The 17,824-nt window shown below is 46.0% G+C and overlaps 1 protein-coding gene across 1 annotated transcript in view; it reads right to left on the bottom strand.

Moving 5' to 3' along the window:
• Positions 1 to 213: 213 nt before the first annotated feature.
• The window catches only part of ZNF831 (zinc finger protein 831), an 84,113-nt gene continuing 66,502 nt past the window's right edge, over positions 214 to 17,824 (bottom strand). The window contains exons 5-6 of the mRNA XM_010958757.3: positions 6,853 to 7,013; positions 214 to 6,119 (exon numbers count right to left, since the gene is read on the bottom strand). Of these exons, the coding sequence (XP_010957059.3) occupies positions 5,274 to 6,119; positions 6,853 to 7,013 (1,007 nt within the window). The 3' untranslated portion in view covers positions 214 to 5,273. The remainder of the gene's footprint in view (positions 6,120 to 6,852; positions 7,014 to 17,824) is intronic.

The following is a 17,824-nucleotide window of genomic DNA, read 5'->3' as shown; positions in this document are numbered from 1 at the left end:
GAGAGCGCTGAGCTTGGCAGGCACGGGGGTAACTGGAGAAACCAAAAGCACGCGCACATTTTAGATCAGCTCCACGAGTCCACGAGTGTAGGGGGGGTGCCGGGCCGCAGTACAAAGAGGGTATTTAACTGGTACATGGACGACCAATTTTAATGGTTTAATTTTATTGTAATGCATATCAGAAAATAGACAAAGACCAAATTAAGGCTTTCACAGATATTATGACTTAGGGTAATAATAGCTTCTTTAAGATCAAGATGATTTAAATAAAAGTACTAAGTAAATGATGTAACCACATGTGGATCCAAATGGCAAAAAGCAGAAAGATGGTTCTCAAAAGATGGAAGTTGGGAAACAATGGACTGATTTATCACTATTTGAGTTTGACAAGTTAGTGACAAAGCTATGAAGATCCAGCAATGAGTGCATCTGTGCCTCGCGTGTGCTCATCCCCACTTTTCCTCCCAAGGCATTGTCTCCGGGTTGACTTCAAGTAGCTTCAGGAGGTGTAGACACAGAAGAATATTATATTGGTGTGTCAAATTAGTCTACGTGTTCTTGCCAAGAGTAGGTGATTCATCTTCATTAGGAGGTATTGTTTAGAATTAAGGATGTTTTCTCTGTTAATGAATAAAATTAAATATCCAAGCAACATCAATTTTAAGCAGGAAGTTTGGGGTTATTGCACTGTGGATAGTGCCCTCATGTGGCTTCAAAGCTTAGCTACATTTAAGGATTTAAAAACACGTATCTAAGTTATGAACCATAAGACATGGCAGACAGTGACAGAAAAGACACACAGGAAAGGCGAATAGCACGAGGAAATGTGATCATTTGCCGTTACCGAATTCTTTCTTGAGTGGAATGGGACGCCAATATGGCGGACAGGATGTTGGTCAACTGTTAAGGAAGAATCAGATATCCAATTAAAACAGGATATTATTTATGGTAGTTTAGGTTAAAATGTTAACAAATCACACAAGACATTTTCACTTTCAGTTTTATTTTTATCAAAACAAAATAATTTAACCATATAAAGAAGGAACTACAGTTAAACAGAGAACCAAGAAGCCAATCGGTTCCTGATTCCGAACAATGGATAGAGTAGTAAGTTCTGAACAGTTGGCTGCATATATAAGATATTAAGTCATCCTCTAGGGCTGCAAATGACCAAGGCTGGCTGGTTTCCCTGGCTTCTCCTCTTCCAGGGTGAAGTAATATGCTCAGTGTTCCTCTGCTTCCTCAGACTGAATCACACGTATTCCCACGTAAGCACAGAGCACGGGGGAAAAGCATTACACGGGGTACAAATCCAGCGCACAGGATTTTTTGGGGTCCTGACACCTTTACTGAATGAGTATCTGGAAGAGAGGGACAAGAAATTGTGCTTACGCGTTGAGAAGTGTAGTGTTCCAAAGCCGGAGTCTCCCTCACAAGAATTACGGGAATCGCAACCGAAGTGGGGAAAACGCATAAGCCCTGCTCGCGGCAGTTGCGGAAATGCGATCGCCCCGGAGCCCGGCAGGCCGTTTTCTCCTCGCCGTATTAAATTACGTCTGTGGATTTGAGTAGCAGCACATTCTGATAACGGTGACAGTTCCCATAACTATAAAAATCTGCTGCACCAGGCAAATTTTGTGCAAAATGCAAATTTCTATGCTGGGGAAGAAATGAATAATGTGATCATCCTACGTAATGAATGGAAATGTGAGGAAATACGTTTGGCATGAAGCTGCAAAGCGTTCATCTGTCATGCCCAGAACTGCGGCCACGAGGCGTCTTTGCAAGGCTGCTCTCCCCACCAGAACTCTAGAGGAGGGTTTTTAGGAAGGAGGAGGCTAACTTGCCCTCAGTTACTTGTCAAGCTACTGACGGGGTTTGGATTAGGATCCAGAAGCACCAATCCCCCGTCTTCTTTTAATCTTTTGGCAAAAGAACCATAGGTTCTCCTGGGTTGTAAATGAGAGAGATGTTAGCTTCATCCAGAATCTCAAAGGCCATACCTAACGGGAGGTACGAGTTGTTTCCACCACACCTTACAACAAGAAGCATTCAGGTCGTCCAGCCCAAACCACGTGCCTGTAAGAGTCACTAAATAGTCTAGGCTGCCAAGGGGGGACATGAAACCCCTGTCCTCCGTGCGTCCTTAGTGAGTGAGATGGGCCAGGCGTAGGTACCGCTGCAGAAAGAGCCTTGGTGGTGCGTCTCAAACATCACGGTTCTTGGCATCTGTACCCCTTGCCCTGAAGGAACGGCAAAGAATTCAAAGTTCCTGCCAGCATCCTCGGAGCTATTCTCTGTGGAAGAAGCTGAGGCACCCAGTGGCCGAGACCCTCACCTGAAGGTGCAGGGAAATGAACAGCACTGAGGAGGAGGAGGAACACTGACCTTTAAACTCCGGCTTGCCCTCTTCTCAGATTCACTTGTTTCCCCTTAACCATCACCCAGGACACACTCGCAGAGTTAAAAACTGCAGTGATTATCAACTGATAATATTGAAATTTTATTTCCGGTAACCCAGACTGGGTTACAGGTCACCGACGTCATCCTGGAACTGCACCCCTATGACAGCAGTCTGCTCTAAGAAAACCCACGGGAAAATTAAGATTTATAAAATCAGGGATGCTGTGTTGCTTTAGAAAACGATTTCTTATTTAAAAAAAGATATTTACTATGGGATGATTTGTAATAGTTAAGTCCCCCAGGGCCATTCAAAATACATCTTTTATTTGTGTGTTTTTCAATCCACTGAAATATAGCTTTTCATAGATTCATGTTGGTATAAAGTAAGGTACACCTGTAAATGCTGCCACCAAACAGCTAAATGACCGGCTGAGACAGGAAACTGTGGTGACCTGCTCACCTCTGTGTAAGAGAGACAGGGAGTCAGGGAGGGACTCAATGTTCCGCCGTGTTTGATCTTAGTTAGGACGTGGTGGCCAGCAAGGGTGGCTCGTAGAAGGACAGAGCTTCCACCTGACCTGATCCGAGGCCGGTGCTGTTGGGAGCTGTGACTTACTGCCTTAGGTTCAGTGATCCGGCCCACAGCTCAGCAGCCACACAGCAGAGGAGGATCTGGAAGAAAGTTTCCTCCCCCGCCCAGTGCCTCCCAAGACAAAGTAACCAATTCAGCCGACAGAGGTGCTGTCTCCCACTCACACAGCGGTGCTCTGTTTGCTTCTAATTTTTGAATTATGAGCTGCCATTTCTACACCGAATGATTTTACCTCAAAATTCGGATCTCTGGGGAAAAAAATCAGGAGTTTCCCTGAGCTCTCATTCTTCTTGGCAATAATTGGCCGAAGGTATTTATTCTTTAGCTCCCGGGCGGGGGAACCCTCCCCGGGGGGACCACCTCTGAGCCACTCTCATGAGGATCGGGGCCAGGAGTCACCTTCAGCCCATCTTGTCTTACTTCCTTATTCTCAGTCGGAGAAACCGAGGCGCAGAGAGGACATGAGTCTTCCGCAAGACTTCCCGGCCAGCTCGGGACAAGGCCAGGCCCTCGCCCCCTCTCCCCGTCCGGGATTCAGACCGCTCTGCCGGACCTCCCCCCCGTACTGCGGCACGGGCAACCCAAGGGACGGGTAGTTACGCCACTTCCCTTTGGTTCAAGAAGTGCGTGAAGTGCGCACCTGACCTCTTTTTACCTCCTTTCTCACGTTCTTCTTGGCTGGGCTGGACGTGACCTGGCGGCGTTTGAGTGTGGTCATTGCAAATGACCACAGACATACGCTAAGTCACCAGGGGAAGCTGGTCCCACTTTGAAGTTTTTCTATGAATAACCCTAGAACTGGAAAATTCACTTGAAGATACTTGAAACCTGACCATCCTTCGTCACAGACGAGGACGTATGGAAGCACCTCCGCGTGTGGGAGATGTTCTGCGTTGCGGCCCCACCTTCGAAGCACAGGATGTCAAGTGAGCATCGTCACATCAAAGTGAAGCCCAAAGAGCTCGGCTGTGAATCTCAAATCGTACAAAGTCATACCAAAAAGCAAGTATAAAATTGTATCGAAATGCAGCAGTGTAAATCGCTTTGCGTGTTTCCTCTCCCATTTAAGGAGAGGGAGAGAGGGGTAGCAGACGTGAGGCTCTGCTCCCCGAGCTGGGTGACACACACCCGCTATTTCCCTCTGCGCAGGGGCGCGCTGGCTTGGAACGCTGGGGGAACGTTGTCTGCGCTGTTCTGATGTGCACAATACAGAGGCTGATTTAATTTGACAGCAAAGTAACACCAAGCCCCCAAAATAAAATTACTGAGATGTAAAACAGCGTCAAAACTCCAATTAGTTTTGTATCCTTGAAGCTTCTGGAGGAAATCTGAAAGGCTCCAATCGTGATGAGCAGGCGTCAGTTTAAGCTGCAGAGATCACTAAAGTGTAACCTGCTAATTGAAATTGCTCAGAGCACAACATGACAGAAAGAAGCCGAGGAAAATAAGTGAATTTTTCCCCCTCAAAAATGACTCATTACAGAGACTGTTCTATTAACTTTTAACACAACGTTCCTTTCGCAAGAGCTGGAAAAACAACAGGTTTCAGGGGTCTCCACAGAGAAGGCATCGGGCACGAGAGCGGCACATGCTTGTGGCCACACACTGGGTCACACAGAAGCACTGACCATTTGTGCAACATTGAAGGATACTCAGTGTGTTGCCAGATCAGAGGCATTTTGAAGTATATTTACAACTTCTGCTAAGGAGGCACATTATTCCAACCAAACTCCAGTTTCTGAATTAATCTGGATTTTGTCTCCACAATGGACAGAAGGATCTGGATGCCCAGTTCACACCCCAACTCCTTTGCAAGTGACCCCGGTTACCCCAAGTATGCTTACCACCTTTGCAGCAAACCCCCGCTTCACAAATGCAGGAAGCCTATCGCCTTGACTCTGTGGGGTTCACTTGTTTGTAAACAGGTTGACTGTGGCTCTCTGGGTTGATGCCATTTTAATGAATGAGGCAGTGAGGGACCAACGCAGAGGGTACAGATGGGAGTCAGGCCACGGTCATCACGTGGATGAAGCCTTCTTAGACCCTGCTTCATTGGTCCTTTAGCCCTGCCTGGCACCATGTGATCAGGGCTTCTGGGGAACGGTGAGGCTGAGTTTGGCTTTCAGAGTTGGCGGGGGATATCTTAGAAAGAACCCCAGATGGCTTTCCTAGCTGCCGGTGCTTCACAAGTAGAGTTCAGTTCTCCTGGCAGTGTGATGGCGCTTCCCGGAAGGCATCCGCAGTCTTTGACCGTCGACGCCATCTTTCTCCGGAAGCTTCATATTTCTATCACCAACCGGTCTTCATCGTCGCTGCTGGTGTCGCTGAACTCCACTCGGGTCTGCTTTCTCATTCCTTCCAAACTCCTCTTCCTGAGGGTTTTCAAAGGGACTCCAGGGGTCTCCGTGGGCTGCTCTGGGTTGGAAGGAACCACATCATCCTTTAAAGCCACGAATCCAGATACCTGACATTTCCCACTGTCCCTTCCTAAAGGAGGGCAGGGGGCCAGCGCTTCGCCACACCCTTGCTGCCCCCCAGAAGGAAAACACGTCCTGCATGTTCCTTCCTCTTGAGGTGGACCAGCTGACCCTGGTCCTGAAGCTGGAGTTTCAAGATGGGTTTTTCCAATGGATCCCAGTGGAACTGAACCCGGAATTCTTTGCCCAGATGAAGGGGTCCCTGGCAAGAGTGATGGAGTCACACCCTCTGTCATCGTTTTCCTGTCTGGGGAGCTTTGTGGCAGAGTCTCCCCTGCAGCCCGGCTGTGGTCTCGTGGCCCCGCACTGTGACTCCCCGAGGCAGTGTGACCCACGCTCGCCCCCAGAGAAGCACAAACAGCAACTGCAGAGGTAGCAACATCATGGCAGACAGAGGTTCTCTTGGCCTCAAAGGAAGAAGGCTCTTGAGCATCTGAGAAAATGCACAGTGTGGAATCTGTTGAGACTTGCTCCTGGAAGGGTGACAGGTGAGTCTCAAGCAATCCCATGTCAAGACCTTTGCTACAGGATAGAAGGCTGTCGCCAGCCACTGCCACAGAGGAGTCCGAGGGCAGAGATGATCCTGACCCGATGGCCGTGTTCTGAGGACAACTGTTCCCATGCTCACCGGCAGATGGAGCGATCTCCTGCAGCAAAGTGCAAAGGAAAATGAATGGGGGGGGGGGTGACAAAAGGTTAATTGGTGCCCAGAAACTTGTGGTCAGAAATGTGGTCCTCAGCGAAAACAAGGTCTCAATGCTTCCTTACCGAGCATGAACTTTAATATTATGTTCTCAATCAGCTTCCATTAATAACTGATTGAGGTATTAACTCCAGGAAGGTTCCCTGTTGATGCAACAGAATGCTGAGGCTGCCATGTGTTTCTGTTCAGCCATGGGTAGAACCAACCTCTCAGCTCTGCAGCCAGCTCCGAGCATCGGACTTTAAGTCACCACTGCTCTGGTGGCAGGCATGCAACTTTAGAGTACTGTGTATTTCTATGGGTTTTTTTTTTTTTTTCCAGATTAGCTTTTTTTTTTTTTTTCCAAAGTGTGGTCTGGATTAGCATCCTTATGTTTCTCAACCCTGCAGCCCCCCTGTTTGCCGACAGTGATGCCCCGTTGCAGGGGCTTCTGCAATGTGCGAGCGTCTGTGCTCTGTTCAGGTGTGGATTCGTCAGGCAGTTAGGCCTCACCTCAGCACCTCACGGCCAGAGCCGCCTGTCCAGGCAGCACCATGTTTGCCTCAAGGGCCTTCTCTGCTGGGGAACGTCTATTGGTGGCCCCGGTGACTTTTGCCACAGTGGACACCAGCAAGAGACAAAGGGCCAAATACCTAGACAAGACATAGGTAGAGACAGCTCAGAACCACCATTCCCACCTTCAGGGTTGGTCTATCTGTTTCCCCGACAGTTCCTGAACTTGGGTTTGGAGAGAAGCTTCCTGAAGTGTGTCTGTCTTCCTCCTCCTCTTTCTCTCCGTGACCACCACAGAGAGATGCTTCTGAGGCGACCGAAGATGACTCTCCTGACAGACTTAGACCTAAAGAGGGGGGAGGCACATGGACATACAGCTGAAATGATACAATCGGCCAGCAGTAATCTCATAGGAGTTTATCTGCATCTCCACGACCAGCTCCGAGCTCATTAGCAGCAGCTCCTGTGGAGTGCACGGGAACTCAGTTATTGCGAACCAATTCACAAGGTCAAAAAGGGGCAAAACCGATTTCCAAGGCAGCAAAATCCCTTAATTACATATTAAAAAAAAATTTCATGTGGCTTTTTTTTTTTCATCGAAGTCATCTTCCTGGTCACACGGGTTAATTTTGGATTAGTCTGAATTCTCTAGCCGTATGACTGGGGGTCGAGAGCAGAAATTATCTCCTCTGTCACCTAGGATGTCTTAGTCTCCATCGGAGCCCTGACAGCAGGAGCGGGGGTTGGTTTTTGTGGTGGTTATTGTGATCCGTAGGGGGAGAGAGACAACAAAGATGCGGCCTTGACAACACCCCCCAAACAGTATCTCCCTTTCCAGGGAAGAGCTGCCTTCCCCCGTCCCTCATCCTTACTCTCTCCTCCATTTTATCAGATTGGCCTGGGATGCAGGGCCAAAGGACCACAGACCTTCAGAGCAAGCACATCCCATCACGGGAGGAGATCAGAACAACATTCTAGAAGGGCCGGGTCACCAGAGAACAGCCTCAGACCCACTTCTAAATCTGCTTGCATTTTGATTAACGATACACATGCACAGAGTTTTTAAAAGTCAAATCTTTCTACTTATTAAGAAAAACAGCCACATCTGCCCACACACGCATCTCTTCCCGTTTTGGATTCCTTTCCTGTTTATCTCTTCTTCTCCTAATAACATGCTTATAGCACTCCATCTTGATTTCTTTTCTTTTTCTTTTTTTTTTTTTTTTGGTTTGGAAGATAGCCTATGGCTTTCATGAGGGGTGAGGGTGATCACAGCCCGCACACACGCGCACTGCCCACCCGCCTCTCCTCTCAGCAGTCATGCGACTCTGATGTCATGCTTTTGCTCAGGAGATTCGATGCTCCCATGAGCATGTTCAGGAACATGCTGGTCGCTGCTGAGCCAGGTGGTGTACTATAACTACATTGCCTTTCTTGTCCATACGCTGTTCCTTGGAGTTAATAATTACTCTGTCTTTTTCTTTTGCTTTGTTTTCTTATGGACTTATTCCTAAAACTCATCCTCCAACCTCCTTCCCAATTGCCTTTTATTTCATGCATTAGGTTTCATTTCTTTTCCTTAAAAATACCTCTCTTGAAACTTTCTGACCTGCTCCCAGTGGACCACTGCTTGTGTGCAGGGCTGGGCCCCTGTATCCATCTCCCTCCACCCCCTCCTGGCGAGTCTCTTCACCTCCCTGGTCCTTGGGCCCCCAAGCTTACTTTCCCTGGGTATATTCTCTTTGCATCCTTTCTTAATGCAAAACTTCCAGTATCTTCGTAAGAAACGATTTAGATGTTAATTGGCCACTTGTCTGGGTATGATGTGTGAATTAAAATTCAATTTCCTTCAGAATTGAAGACATGGGTCCACTGAGTTCTAGTTGTTGAGAAGTCTGGAGCCAACATGATCTATGGCTCATGATCCTTTGGAGGAAACCTTTTTGTTTTTCACTTTCCTGAAATTGCCAGGCTCCTGTCTGTGCCAGCGTCACCACAGTCCTGGGGCTGTTTTCATTCACTGTTTGGGAGCTCAAAGGGCCCCTTTAATCTGAATCATGTCCTTCTGTTGTAGAAAAATGTGTTATTTCTTTGACATATTTTTGTTTCCTCAGGTTTTGTCTTTTCTCTTTTTCTAGAACAGCTGTTAGTAGGTTATCAGATCTTACTGGTCTAATCTTCCATTTTTCTTATTTTAACTCCTATTTTCTATTTGTTTGTCTTTTTCTTTTACTTTTGAGGGAACTTCAACTTTCTGTTCCAACATGTAAGGGTCTATTTCTGCTATCGTGTTTTTAATTTCCAAGAGCTCACTCTTATGGTTATTAATTATTATCATTCTTTCTTTATAGAATCCTTTTACTACTCCATGGCTCCAGCATTGACTCTTCCATCTTCAGCAATATTAATAATGATCTGCTGTTATTGTGGTTATGGCTGAAGTTTGCCTCCCCCTAACATTGTATCTCTTTCTGTTTGCTTTTATCTCTGTCTTTCATCTTAAAGGCTTCCCTGAGATATCCAGCAGTCTTAACCATCTGCCCGTGTTTTAAGAAACAGGCACTGGAAAGCTGGCTAGGAAAGCTTTACAAGTGTAATGTGTCAACCACGGACCTCCCTGCAGGATTATCTGGTCGCCCCGTTGATGTGGGAAACCCTGAAGCAATTTCTGTTGGGTCTTTCACGTGGGTTGGTTGGTTTCTGCACGAGGAGCCCTCTGATCTCCTGCCTGGAAAGTGGAGGGCAGGCTGCCAGCATCCTGCAGTCAGAGCTGGCATTGAGAGTTAGGGGTCAATATGCAGAGCCAACCTCTGGTTAAACCCTACGTTCTTAATATGGTTCCCTCGCTCCCTGCTGAACGTATAGTGCCCGGTGTCCCCCAGCATCTTAGAGTCTCCAGAGACGAAGCCCCAGTTGTTCTGTGGGGGTGAGAGTGGGGGACATGACCAGGCTCTGAGAAGCAGGGGTGTGGGGGAGACTTGGGGGTTGGAGACTGAGGGGGGGGTCTGAATGCTGCTGAGTCTATCAGTCCATCGTCCTGTTTCCAGCCCCACCTGGTTTCACAAATTTCTGAATTTCTAGGGCTTTTCCGCTCTTTAAATCAGGACTGAGTTCCTTGGGTCTGCTAATCAGGGACTGCTCAGCCCCCACACTCCAGCCCCACAACTCTGGCCCCATTTCTTCCCCAGCCGCTTTGTCCCCGTGGGCCTGGGCATTACCACTGTGTTTCTTCACTAACTTCTGGGTTTTAGAGGAAAGTGGGCAGGAGTGAATGTGGTGTTCTGGCCTCCATCATATTTACTTACTTGAAGAATAGCCAGTTACAGTGGGTCAGTTTCTGGTGCATAGCACGATGTCCCAGTCATGCGTATACACATATATTCATTTTCATATTCTTTTCCATTAAGTGTTATTACAAGATATTGACTATAGTTCCCTGTGCTCTACAGAAGAAATTTTGTTTCTTATCTGCTGTCCTCCATCTTGAATCAGAAGAACAGACCTACTTCTCACACCCCAAGGGTCAATTCCTAGATGATCAAGGGCACGAATCTTGGGCAAATCCACTTTTAGAATTCATAGAAGGTGCAACAGTTTGGGAAAGGAGGCGACAACTTTTCCCTTAATACCAACCACCTTCACTTGAGCACCATGCCCTGGGACTGCCTAAAGACTCAGCACCACCTTCGCTTGGGCACCATGCCCTGGGCCCTTTCAAGGAAACAGGCCCCATGTTCAGCCCCAAGGAATCGTAGAACAAGGCCAAGGCGCTCGGACCCTCAAGAGCTTCTGCTCCAACAGGGAAGACAACTGAGGCCTGACGAGGTCATGAAGGAAATACACACAGGGTGGGGGTACTCCAGAGAGCAACAGGAGGCTACGGCAGAGTGGCAATAAGCAGAGAGGGGAGAGTATTCCTGAGAGGGATGATGAACAGGGTATTCTGGAGAGTAACAACCCACAAGGAGGGGGGTGTATTACAGAGTGCAGTGGGGCCGCAGGTAACTGGTCTACCTAATAGGGGAAGGCTTTTCCCAAAGGGTGACACTTGAAATGAGACCTGCAGGACGAGAAAGAACCAGCCCTCAAAGGCCATTCCAGAGAAAGGAGGACCAGATGCAGGGATATGGGGTGGGAAGGAGTTTGAGGGATTAAGGAACCAGTGGGAGGCTGTGCTGGAAGGATGGGCGTGAGCAGGGGGCAAAATGAAGGCAGGGGAGCCAACAGGGGCTCGGATCTTGCAGGGTGCAGGCAGCCCTGGGAAGGAATTTAGGTTTTACTCCTCATTCCTTGCGAAGAAGCCAGTGTTCCTAGCAAGAGGTCTACACCTTTTAAAGATGCACATTGCCACTATACGGAGACTAAATTGGGGTGGGTGCAGGTTGGAGGAAGGGGTGGGAAGCCCACTTACAAGGTCACCAGGGTGGTCTGGGGGCCAGGTGCCTCAGCGTGTCTGGGGCAGTGGAAGTAGAAATGGAGAAAGTGAATGGCTTGGAGACACGCTTTCATCCTCACTTATGAAAAATCACCAAAAGATCATAATGATGACAAACACTTCTAGAACCCCCAGTTTACCAAGCACAAGCGCCTGGCTCTAAGTGGATTAAGCTGTGTCCCCACAGTGATGAAACAACCAGGCAATTCATTCAATTCAATGAAGATGTAAAACCAATTAGCAGGAAGAAAATAATCAGATTGGCCAAATGTCTCTTCAGTAGGCCATTTGGGTTTTTAAGCTTAACAGAAAGGCCATGTGTGCGTTTGGCCAGTAACTTCTGACTCATCCGAGAAAACAAGGGAATGAAATTCATGGATTTAATTTCCTTTTGAACCACAGTCTACAGAGAAAAGTGAATTATCTTTAATAATTGTGAAAAATGCTCAAATAATGTCGCTGGAGTGTGTTAAGTGGATCTGGGCTCTGGAAGGACGACAGCATCCTTGCTTTTAGATGAGTGGCCCTTTCCAAAGAGTAAGCAGGGCCCCGGTCAAACGCGAGAGCCCAGAATGTGATTCCGTGTACGCTCAGGCATCCCTGCGTGAGTCATTTCACACATCTTCAGAAATTACAGATTCCACTGTCTTGCTGCAACCTTTGGAGATCCGACTGCCCTTACACAATTATGAGGCTCTTATAATGGAAACCATCTCTCACCACCAGCTCTGTGCACCGTTTTGTTCTCCCCCTGATTAAAGGCTGCGTTTTTCATAATTTCCCTCAGAAATAATTGCCAAACCACATTAAGCAAGGAAGAGACTGCTGCTTCAAGTGTGGTAGCAAATTTAAATGTAGCCACCTTGAAAAGGCTGTAGAAAACTGTAAAATAATTAGAAGGGAAATGGAGTGAAGAGGCGCCACGATGAAACAGCTTAGCCATCCACATCTTTAATGCCAGCCTCCTGCCAGCTGTCTCACTCCTAGGCCTTATGAAAATGCTAATGGACATATTACTCAAATATCATTATCCAAAAATGTAAGTAATTCGATGCATTTCCTGCTGTTGCCCCAATACACCGAAAAAAACTCTGTGAATTTGGAGTCCAAAGATGCTGAATTTATAAAGGGGTGAAAAATGAGTCTACCGTGTTGGCGATGTAAGTAAGCTGTAAGCGTCAACAAGACCCCAGGAGTAATCTCCCAGACTGACGATTTATCCAAGATTAAATTGTTTACAGGCATCCCTGCCACTGAAGGAGGCACAATGTGCTAGCAATCACTGTACAGCACAGGGAACTTAATTCAATACCTTGTAATAACCTATAATGAAAAAGTGTATGGAAAGAAATTTATATGTATATATAAATATATATATGCATGCATAACTGAATCACTCTGCTGTACACCAGAAATTAATACAACATTGCAAACTGATTATACTTCAATTAAAAAAAAATTGGTGATTACTTAAAGGTAAGCCAGGCAGAACTCTAGAAGTAGTCACTATGCTGGCAGTTACGTGCTCATTTTTCAAATACTAGTCAAGCCCTTTCTTTTGGAAGGGAAATATTTTTTGAGCCCACTGATGAGCCCATATGATTAAGCCTAAACACTGAGGACTGAGCAGAGTCAACACTCGGTACCAGGAACCGTGCTGAACACAGGCAATGGACTCAGTGGCAAGCGAAACAGACATCCTCATGGAAGTTACAATCTAATGGTGGAGAAATTCAGGCAGCAAATAATTGCACCAGAAAAGTCACCAAGCAGACGTAGAAAACGCTACAAAGGAAAAAGCAGAAGGTACCATGAGATGGTCTGACGGGGCCCTGACCCTGCTTCCACCTATGAAAGCAGTAAAACCACGCAGCCTGTAAAACTGTTCCCCCATGGCACCTGTTTGGGGCTGGTTTTCTCTCTACTCAGTCCGAGTCTTTCATTCGTGTAATTATTCAACCAATATTTTTTAAGGCTCTGCTGCACACCAGACACAGTACTAAAATTTTCTGTGAGTCAATTCATCTGTTTCCACAATCCTAGTATAATTTTTGTTTAGAAAGCCTCTAAAGAAGAAAAAAAATATATGGCTGAAAATGATGGAAGAAAGAGACTTTGTTCCTCTTGGGCAGAGGCTGGGGGACCTTCATTCCAAACAGAAAATGATCAGAGTGGGTGGGCTGTGGGTGGTGAGAAGTAGCCTCTGACTTCAGTCCCACAGAAAGAGATGGATGAGAGAGAGAGAGAGAGAGACCAACAGACAGAGAGACAGAGAGAGGACTGGGAAAATGCATTTATCAGGCACAGCCTTGGGGATTTCTGTACTATCCTAATGCAGTTTTTTGCAAGTTTGCCTCTAAGTAATCACAAACGAATCTTTTATTTCAGACACCACTTTTCTTTGTCGTTCTTGTCTCTTCTCCGCTTCTTTAACGAAAGCCCACCAGGACCAGAGATGCTGTGTCTAAGCCAGGTTCAGGACAAAGTGGGATTTAAAATCTTGCTTTAAGTTAAAAGTTGCATCATGTCCAGACAACAAGAGAGTGACTTGAAAACACAGAGCAAAAATACAATGATGAAATCCTGTCAGAAGAAGAGCTGATCGGAGAAAGGCCATTCAAAATGTTAAATGCCAAGACAGATCGCAGCCCAGCTACTCTGCATATCATTTTAAAAGCATCTTGTCGCTCAGTGAAAATTGGCTCTGAGGGTCTCTCCCCTGGGACAAAATTGCTACGCTCACAACAGCTCCTTTTGTCTCCTCAAGATTTACATCCTGGGTTAAAGGAGAAATGATTGTTTCAGCAATTCCAGAACACTGGGACTTCACTAATAGCTTTAGGGAAAAAATGAATACTCCTCTATTAAATCTTTTTTTTTTAATTGAAGTATATATAGTCAGTTACAAAGTGTCAGTTCCTGGTGCTCGGCACCGCATCCCAGGCATGCACATATCTCTATTAGCTCTAATGAGGGAAGATGCAGGCAAGTCATTTGTTCTGTCACAGAGGGACAGCCCTGGAGAGACCCACCCCAAGGCTTCTGGACTCCACCCGACACGCGGGAACATGCTGAGAACTCTTAGGAGAACAGGAGGAGAGAGGTGAGCTTGCCTGAGTCCCCGGCGAACAAAAAGAAACCACGGCGGAAAACCAAGGGGACAAAGGCAACGTCTCCCTTTATTCCAGGAGCGGATTCAAGCCTCCTCGCCGAGCATTTAGAAATTGGACCTTTTATGTGTGTGTACTTAGGTAAAGCTTTTACTGTTGGAAACCACCTGTAATCATGGCTGTCTCTGCACTTCTGCTCCTCCTCAGATACTGTCTCCAAACTCGGTGAATGGGGCTGGTTTGAAACACTTCAGTGCCTTTAAACTTGGTCTTGTGCAGAATTCAACAATGTCCCTTCATCGAGTGAAAGGAGGCCAACAGGATGGAGAGAGACCATGAAAGTGTTCAGGAACACTCTTGGAAAAGGTTTTCTCAACATTGACGGAGGAAAATGGGTTTTGTGGGTATGTTTAAATCGGTGCTTTTCAGCCGGGGGTGATGCCCAGGGACTTGGTGGTCCTGCCTGAGGAGGGGGTGCTCCTGGCATCTCACCCTCCAGAGCACAGGATGGACCCCACCGAGCGACCCAGGCCCCCAAAGTGAGCAGGGTCATGGCTGGGAAGCCCCGGTTCAAAGCGAGAATAATAAACTCAAATGTCACAGGACCCCTCACATCACGTAAATGACAGATGCTGCCTGGCCAGGGGGCTGCGGTGATGGAAGGCGGGTCCAGCTCCCCCTGAGCCCCTCCCACTGAGCCCACGAGGACCACGCATCCAGTTCACCAGAACTAGCCATTTTCCAAGAGAAAGCAGAAATCTGGATTCCTTGTGTTTTTAAACCCTGATGACAAATTAACTTTCAAACAACAGCACCGTGCCAACAAACATATCTGTGGCCTGAAGGTGGCCGAGAGAGGCCAGTGTGTGAGCCCTGGTCAGCTAAAAGGCTCAGAGCACCGACCGTGAAGGCAAGACTTCAGTCTCCATCCAGGCTCTATTCTTTGGCAGAAACCAAGTGCCTTTTCAAAAACACTGTTTAAAAAATAGATATTGATGTGAAAGTAACTGTTTTTGACAAGTAATTGAGTAGCATTTTACAGAATGAAATATGTAATTATAAAGCATGTGTGGATCCAGCAATTGGTCTTTGGGAAATTGAGCAAGAATGTTTATTACAGCAATAGCTGTGGTGGGAAATCCAAGAGCAATCAACAGGAATCAACATGGAAGCAGCGAGCACTGAATAAATAAATCATTGTACAGCCACACTGTGGGATTTTGTGCCATGATTAAAATGACCTGTCAATCTGCAATATATTCCTAGAGTTATACACATGATATATTAAGAAGAAAAGAGTCGTAGGTTACTATGTGTGGTATGATCTATTTGTGCAAACAAAATAAAGTGTCTATATTTGGATGTACATGGAGAAAGGCGTGAAGGCATATCCACCTAACTCTGGCAGCCTGGGGGGTCCGTGAAGCTGAAACTGTCAACTTTCCTTGCATAGGTTACCGTTGCTTTGTCTGTTGCAACAAGTATGGTGTTGCCTTCTTAGTCTGAAAGAAAAACCAGAGGCCAATAATGCCAGTGGCTCTCAAATGCAGACTGAAAGTCATGAGGAAAAGTCTCCGAGTGGACGGGCCAAGTCAGTCCAGTCGGAATATCCAACCGACATCAGGGAGATGGACCCTCTCACCCTCATACCAAGAGTCTAGTTTCTCAGGCAGAGAAAAGCTGAGACTCAAAAAAAGAAAAAGAAAAATACATTTTTCCATCTCTAACCAAACCTGAAGTCATTCTGTTCAAGCCTCTTTTTTTGTGTGTATGAAATTTTGCCTGTTCTGAGCAATCATTTTCCAATCTTTTTTTCCAGAAACCACTTTTCTCTACAGTTCACATATCTCTTCTCTTTCTCTGATGAAAGGCAATCAGTTTGAGAACACTTCACTTACCATTTTCTCCCCAAAAAACACATTTAGTGGCAAAGTATGCTTCAAATCTTTTGGTAAGTTGAGACTTTAATCGCGCTCAGACAATAAGAGAATGCCTTGAAATAAAGAGAGAACAAAGTGTGGGAAAGGGGGAAAATAAAGTAAAGAACAAACAAAAAAATGGCTAATATTATCTGAATTATTTAGTGCCAAAATTGAATCAAGGGAACTTACTTCATGGATCATTACTTTCAAACTTTCTCAACTCTAAGTGAAAATTGCAGAGGAACAAAGTTCAGGCTTTGGAATATAATTGATGTGTTTAAGCAATTGCCTCGTCATTTCTTAAGATTTACACCCTAAGAAGGAGGTGTTATCCTGTTTCAGCAATTCTGTAAGCAATATTACTTTACTAATGGCTTTGGGAAAAGAATATCTCCCCATTAATTCTGACAGGAAAAATAATGGTACAGAACCATTAGCTCTCTCAGAGGCGGGGAGAGAGTCGGTGGATGAGGGAACCCTGGAGTTCAGGCTGCCATTTTGTTTCTCTTAGGAAAACAGTGTGAGGTGATTTGTGGCGGAGCGGGGCGCGGGCCACGCCACGGAAACCTCCCAGCCCCGCCTCTCCCCGTTCACTCACGATGGACTCACAGAAGTTGAAAGGCTAAAAAGAAAAAAAAAATTCTAATGTACTTAATTTCAGAGAATTACATCACTACCCTCGCATAATATTCCACCTTTTCAATAAGATTCGGTAAACCTTTTATCTCAGGAAGTACCTGTCAGAGAAGTTCTCTTTACCTTTCTTTCTTTCTTTTTTTTTTTTCAATGAAAGACAGCTGCTTTGATAATGTGAGTCTCAGGGGAATTTTTCCGAAATGCTGTTCACGAAAAAAAAAAAAATCAGTTAAAATATTTCAGTCACTTAAAAGCTTAGTTATGTACAGAAAATTCAAAAGAAGAGATTCCGGTGAGAAATACATGAGGCCAGGAGGAAGATTAGAAGTGCCTCCTTCACACAAGAATTAAATATGGGTTTCTCGTTCATGATCTAAGGAGCTCAGCTCTGTCCAGTTGAGGGACTGCACACGTCGCTGAGGAGAAGAAAATTAGGGCATGGTATATAATGATTGGTATTGCAGTAAAGCCTACAAAGGAGATGGGTTCTACACTATACCGCAGGGCACCCCATCTAGCTTGGGGTAAGCGTCTTAAGTGTCACCTCACAAGACCATCCAAGGGACAGGTGGAAACTCAACTGGGTTCTTCAGAGAGAACGGAACTGAAGGACCCGCCAGAGGGACAGAAAAACACATTTGTCGAAACCGCACCGCGTGTTGGAGTATTTCTCTCTCCTCATGCGATTTTCTAAGCAATCACCCATTTTATTTCAGAAACTACTCATCTTAGGCGGTGCTTACTTCTCCTGATGAAAGACAATCAATTTAAGATTTCCCTCCCAGAGATTTTCTCTTCCCCCCTGAAAGATGTTGAGTGGAAAATTATGTTCAAAATCAATCCTTGAAAATTTGTGCCCAGACCCTAAGCATGTACCTAAAATTTAGGAAGCAACCGTGGACAGGAGGTAAAGGAGAAAAAATCCAAGTACTGAAGATGCCATGTGGAGTCTGTAATGCCAAGATCGAAGTCAAGAGTATCTCCTCTTTGAATTTTGATTTTCAATGTTTCTCATCATTAGATGAGTCTGTAAAGGTCCATTTCTCAAAAAATA

Source organism: Camelus bactrianus, chromosome 19, assembly GCF_048773025.1.
Source record: "Camelus bactrianus isolate YW-2024 breed Bactrian camel chromosome 19, ASM4877302v1, whole genome shotgun sequence".
Lineage (NCBI taxonomy): Eukaryota > Metazoa > Chordata > Mammalia > Artiodactyla > Camelidae > Camelus > Camelus bactrianus.
This window is presented reverse-complemented; position numbering and strand designations above follow the sequence as displayed.